A 4,597-nucleotide genomic window follows, 5' to 3' on the forward strand; every position below is an offset into this window, starting at 1 on the left:
TCCTCCACAGCGCCCCCTAGAAATCTTTAAAAAAATCAGCCCCAAGGCATGCTTTTACTGACAATCATCAAACTTGGTACACATTTGTAACTTCTTAGAACCTACAAAAAAGTCTCTTGGAGCCATGCTCCAAACCGCACAGGAAGTCGGCCATCTTGGATCAAAGTTTGGATTTTTATCCGATTTTGGACCATTACAGCCTCCGCATTTGAACGAACTCCTCCTACAGCTTTTCACATACAGGCTTCAGAATCACTGAGCTCAGTCTTGAGACATTGAAGGTCAAAAGTTATCAAAAGCTTTTTGATACATAAAAGCATGTGGGCGTGGCCAAGCCTCAAAATCTGACCATTCGCCATGAAACATCAATGTGGAATAACTTCAACATAAAAGGTCTCAGCTAATTGAAACTTTCTGTGGGTCATACCAGACCAGCACTAATCACATTCACATGGTCAATTGTGACATCAAGATGGCCGCAATAGCTAAAGAGAGCTAAAATTAAGACCATATTTGCCAATGATCTAACTCTGAAACCGTACCGTCGTAGGAACATCAAACTTCACTGCCAGAACCCTCATGGGTCAAGGACCAGGACTTTGAAGTTGAAGGTCACAAGGTCAAATGTCAAGGTCACATGCAAACAGGGGCTTTTATTCTAAAACCGTGTAACTTAAGAAGTTCAGATTTCACAACCAGAGTCCCCATGGGTCAAGGAAGAGCACTTTGAAGTTCAACTTCTCAAGGTCAAATTTCAAGGTCGCAACACCACACATGCTCTAACTCTGGAACCGTTCGACGTAGGAGGGTGAAACTTCACAACATGCCACAGGAGTCGTAACCATCCGGACTGAAGGTTATTTCGGACGTTTGCCAAGAGCGCCACCTACTGGACGGCGCAGGAAGTGCACGGGAAATGCGCGGGAAGTGCGCGAGAGCGTAGAGGGCGGTCGCCAGAGTTCCCGCGGTCGCCATAGGCCGAAGCGGCGCTGAGCTGCGAGAGCCCCCCAACGCTGCTTGCAGCTTTAATTATTATTATGTTTAGTGGTGGTTAGCAAACAACTTTATGATGCATTACTGCCACCAGCTGGTAAGGAGGGTGGATCAGAACAGCCAACTCATAAAAAATTAGTAAGAACCCCCCCACAAAAAAAAACAACAAACTATTTCCACACAGCTAACACTGCTCCTCCTCTCCCTCCTGACTGCTCAACTGAGACAGAAACGTCACACTGCAGTAAAGTGGTATTAGTACTGTGGCATCAAAACAATAATGAGTACATGTACACACTTACGGTATCAGACCAATACCTGATACTGGTATTGGTAAATCTCTAATTTCACCTGATGCATAGCCAGGTGTACAGTACCTGACTTTTTACATTTGATTGTAATAGGCTGAATGCATCTGCAGTCGGAGTACCTGTTACTGCCGTCCATGCCTGCACGCTCTATCCTGGGCTCCTCTCCCCAGTCTGTCCAGTACATGTGTCTGAAAGGGGGAAGGGGGGGCAGAAAATTAAGAATTCAAAGAGTAATGACATCAATGGACTGCAGCTTTGACTTAATTATTCTGATTGTAAACAAATCCTGCAGAACCTAATTTAAGTGTTAAGAGGTCAACTGATAAGAGTTTTTCTATGATCTAATCTTTAAGAAAAGAAAAACAGAAAAAAAACACACACACATCCAAAAATTCACTGAATTGGGTGCTAGATTAAAAATAGATCATAAGTAAAAACAGGGTAGTTCGTCCATAGGAGCAATTGGGTAACGATCAACCAAAGACTTATTTGTCTTCTTCAGTCTATAACCGAGTTGTCTGAGAAGCTTGTCCTCCCTATATGTTATTGTCCAATCAATATAAGCCTCTGCTCCATGGAGTCCCATCCCTTCAGGACCAACAGAGACCAAGTTGGCTGTTGCCTCAAACACTCTAATTGACTTTAATGTAAAACTTTTTTCCCCTCAACTTTCAGGCCCTACAATACATTTTCTATGGTTTCCAGGAGGGCAAACCCCACCAGCATTCATCATACATGTCAAGTTCAAAATCAAAATGGCTAATGCTCGGAGTGGTTTCACTACATTGTTGAGAAATGTACCCATTTGTGTTAATGAAGAGAAATGGAATCAAAACAGTTTGGATCTTTAAGAACAAGCCAAAACATTAAACTAGTTTTCTCCAACGGAGGGAAATTAGATAATGGAGGATTTTTGTGGAGATTATATGAACAGAAATTCCTGTTGAGAAGCGTTACAGCAACAGGGCAGAGACTACAAACATGGACCCATCAGAAAAGATGGAGAAACAGGAGTCGTTCAAGAGTCATATCAACTTTTTTTTCAAAGTGAATATGGCAGAATAATTTCAATTGTTATTGTTGATTATCCTTTTTTGTGATCATTTGGAGCAAAAGTTCTAAAAGAAACTACAAATTTGACTCTTTGCCTAGGCCTACTGTGAACATATGTGTTGTACTTATTACGAAGGGCCCTCTTTGTATCAGGGGCTCTGGACACGTACACTGGTTGATCTTTTGGTGGATCCAGGCTAGGTTATGCACATTTTTGTGCTTACTAAGCTTGATTAGTGATAGCAGCTATCTTGAATTGAGTTGACTTCAAAAGTTAATCAGTTGTAGATGTTCATCCAATAATTATTTTCTGAGAGTTTCACTAAAATCTACTCAATGCTTCATAAGATATTTTGCTAACCCTACAGACAAATGAACACACACACCAGCCAAAACACAATTTCCCTTTTACCTTCAGCTTCAGGTGATAATATATAAAAGGGTTAAATAAATATATGAAAATAAAAACTAAAACCTGTTTTGAACAGCACCATCTTGGCGTGTGTGCATATTTCTGGTGTATTTTCTTACCTTTGGCCTGGATTAAGGGCGATAGCTCTGGGTTGGTCCAAGTCCATCCAGAACAGGACTTTTCTGGAGGTGCCATCGAGGTTGGCTACTTCAATTCGATTGGTGTCTGAATCCGTCCAGTAGAGCTTTTTACCCAACCAGTCACAGGCTAGTCCATCGGGACTATTCAGTCCTGACACCACTACAGTTTGGCCCGTTCCCAGAGCCTCTTCAAGAGCTGCAAGTGAAACACATACTCAAATGACAAAATGGACTTTTTTAAAAGAATGAACAGCTTAAAAAGCCAGATTTGACAATTGGTTGTATGAAATTGTTTATCGAAGGAAACAACATGCAGCCTTACAGTTGGATGACTGATTCCAGTGTGTTTGTTTGATGACCTCCTCACTGACATCAGTCCAAAATATCAGGCCCTCAGAATACATGAAGTCCACTGCTGCTGCATCTTCCAGATCACTGACAACAACGGCTGACTCACCCCGCACAAAGTCTGCATCGACCAATCGCACATCACGTCGGTTGGCAAAAAGGAGGAGGGGTGAGGCTGAAAAGATAACAACAACAACAACAAGAGAAACAGTTAATCTTTGAAAGAATAAAAACTGGTTAGTTTCCCTGAAGTACGTTTCCCTGAAGTACATGTTTAAAATCTCCCAACTATTAACAGCTTCAATGTGGATTATACCAGGTTTGGGTTGCTATGATGAATCTGTTAAAACAAACTACTCATTGATATGACTTCAACAAATACCACAAAGTATAGTTTGAGCTAAAATAAGTTAGCACAAGTAAGGATTGCAGACGAAGGTGAGGACCCTCAGAAATATATAATGAACAAAAACAGGTAGCGTCAGTTCATTTGTGGGAGAAACTCTCAGTCTGCAGCCTCCCATCTGTTTGTCAGAACATCATTTTGTTCCTCATTTCCACTCACATCAGCCCCACACCTTTGCAGCCGCCCAAACATTTAGGATTTATTCTGCTGATGTACACTTTAGAAATTAAGATAGGAAGATTTGAACCATTTTTTAATCTTTATTATTTATCTATCATTGGTGTGTTTTTTAGACCTGGACATTTGGGCTGTAGCTCCAGATGTTTTCTGTTACAAAGAGAGTTCAGTGACTGTGTCAAAATACTGCTCTGGTGCTCTTAAATTACAGAAACTAAATTGAGACAGGTTCAAGATTCCCGTGACAACTCAGTGACACTGAATTATTATTTTTTGAACATGTTCAAGATTGAAGTGTTAAGTGACACTAAAGTGGCACAAGGAAACTAAGAACCTCCGCAAACACTTCAATACATTTTAAAAACTTCCTTGTCTTAGCCAAATAGTCTCCAACAGTTCTGTCTCAGTGAGATGCAGGCTTTAGTTATTCTTTTAGAAGAAATAATAAAGCTCCACCTGTTTTAGGCGAAACTTTGATTGGAGCTGTGATTGTGTTCTGGCAAAGTCTGATAACTCCATGTTGAATGTCCATACTTCCATGTCACATTAAAATAAAAAGTGAATAGATAAAACAATTAAAGGACTAGAATCCCTTAAATAAATGTCTATCATCTGCCACGTCCCGAGTCGAGGTCAGAAGCACACCACCCTCACTATAAACAGTGTTGGTGCTGCACTGCTTTCCCCTCCTGAGACGCTGTATGGTGGACCAGAATCGCCTCGAAGCCATACGGAAGTCTTTTTCCATGGCCTCTCC

General features: G+C 41.1%; 1 protein-coding gene across 1 annotated transcript in view; it reads right to left on the minus strand.

Moving 5' to 3' along the window:
* The window catches only part of lrp5 (low density lipoprotein receptor-related protein 5), a 76,115-nt gene that overhangs the window by 62,942 nt on the left and 8,576 nt on the right, over nt 1-4,597 (minus strand). The window contains exons 2-4 of the mRNA XM_017433910.3: nt 3,232-3,432; nt 2,889-3,105; nt 1,424-1,492 (exon numbers count right to left, since the gene is read on the minus strand). Of these exons, the coding sequence (XP_017289399.1) occupies nt 1,424-1,492; nt 2,889-3,105; nt 3,232-3,432 (487 nt within the window). The remainder of the gene's footprint in view (nt 1-1,423; nt 1,493-2,888; nt 3,106-3,231; nt 3,433-4,597) is intronic.

This window comes from Kryptolebias marmoratus, linkage group LG11, assembly GCF_001649575.2.
Source record: "Kryptolebias marmoratus isolate JLee-2015 linkage group LG11, ASM164957v2, whole genome shotgun sequence".
NCBI lineage: Eukaryota > Metazoa > Chordata > Actinopteri > Cyprinodontiformes > Rivulidae > Kryptolebias > Kryptolebias marmoratus.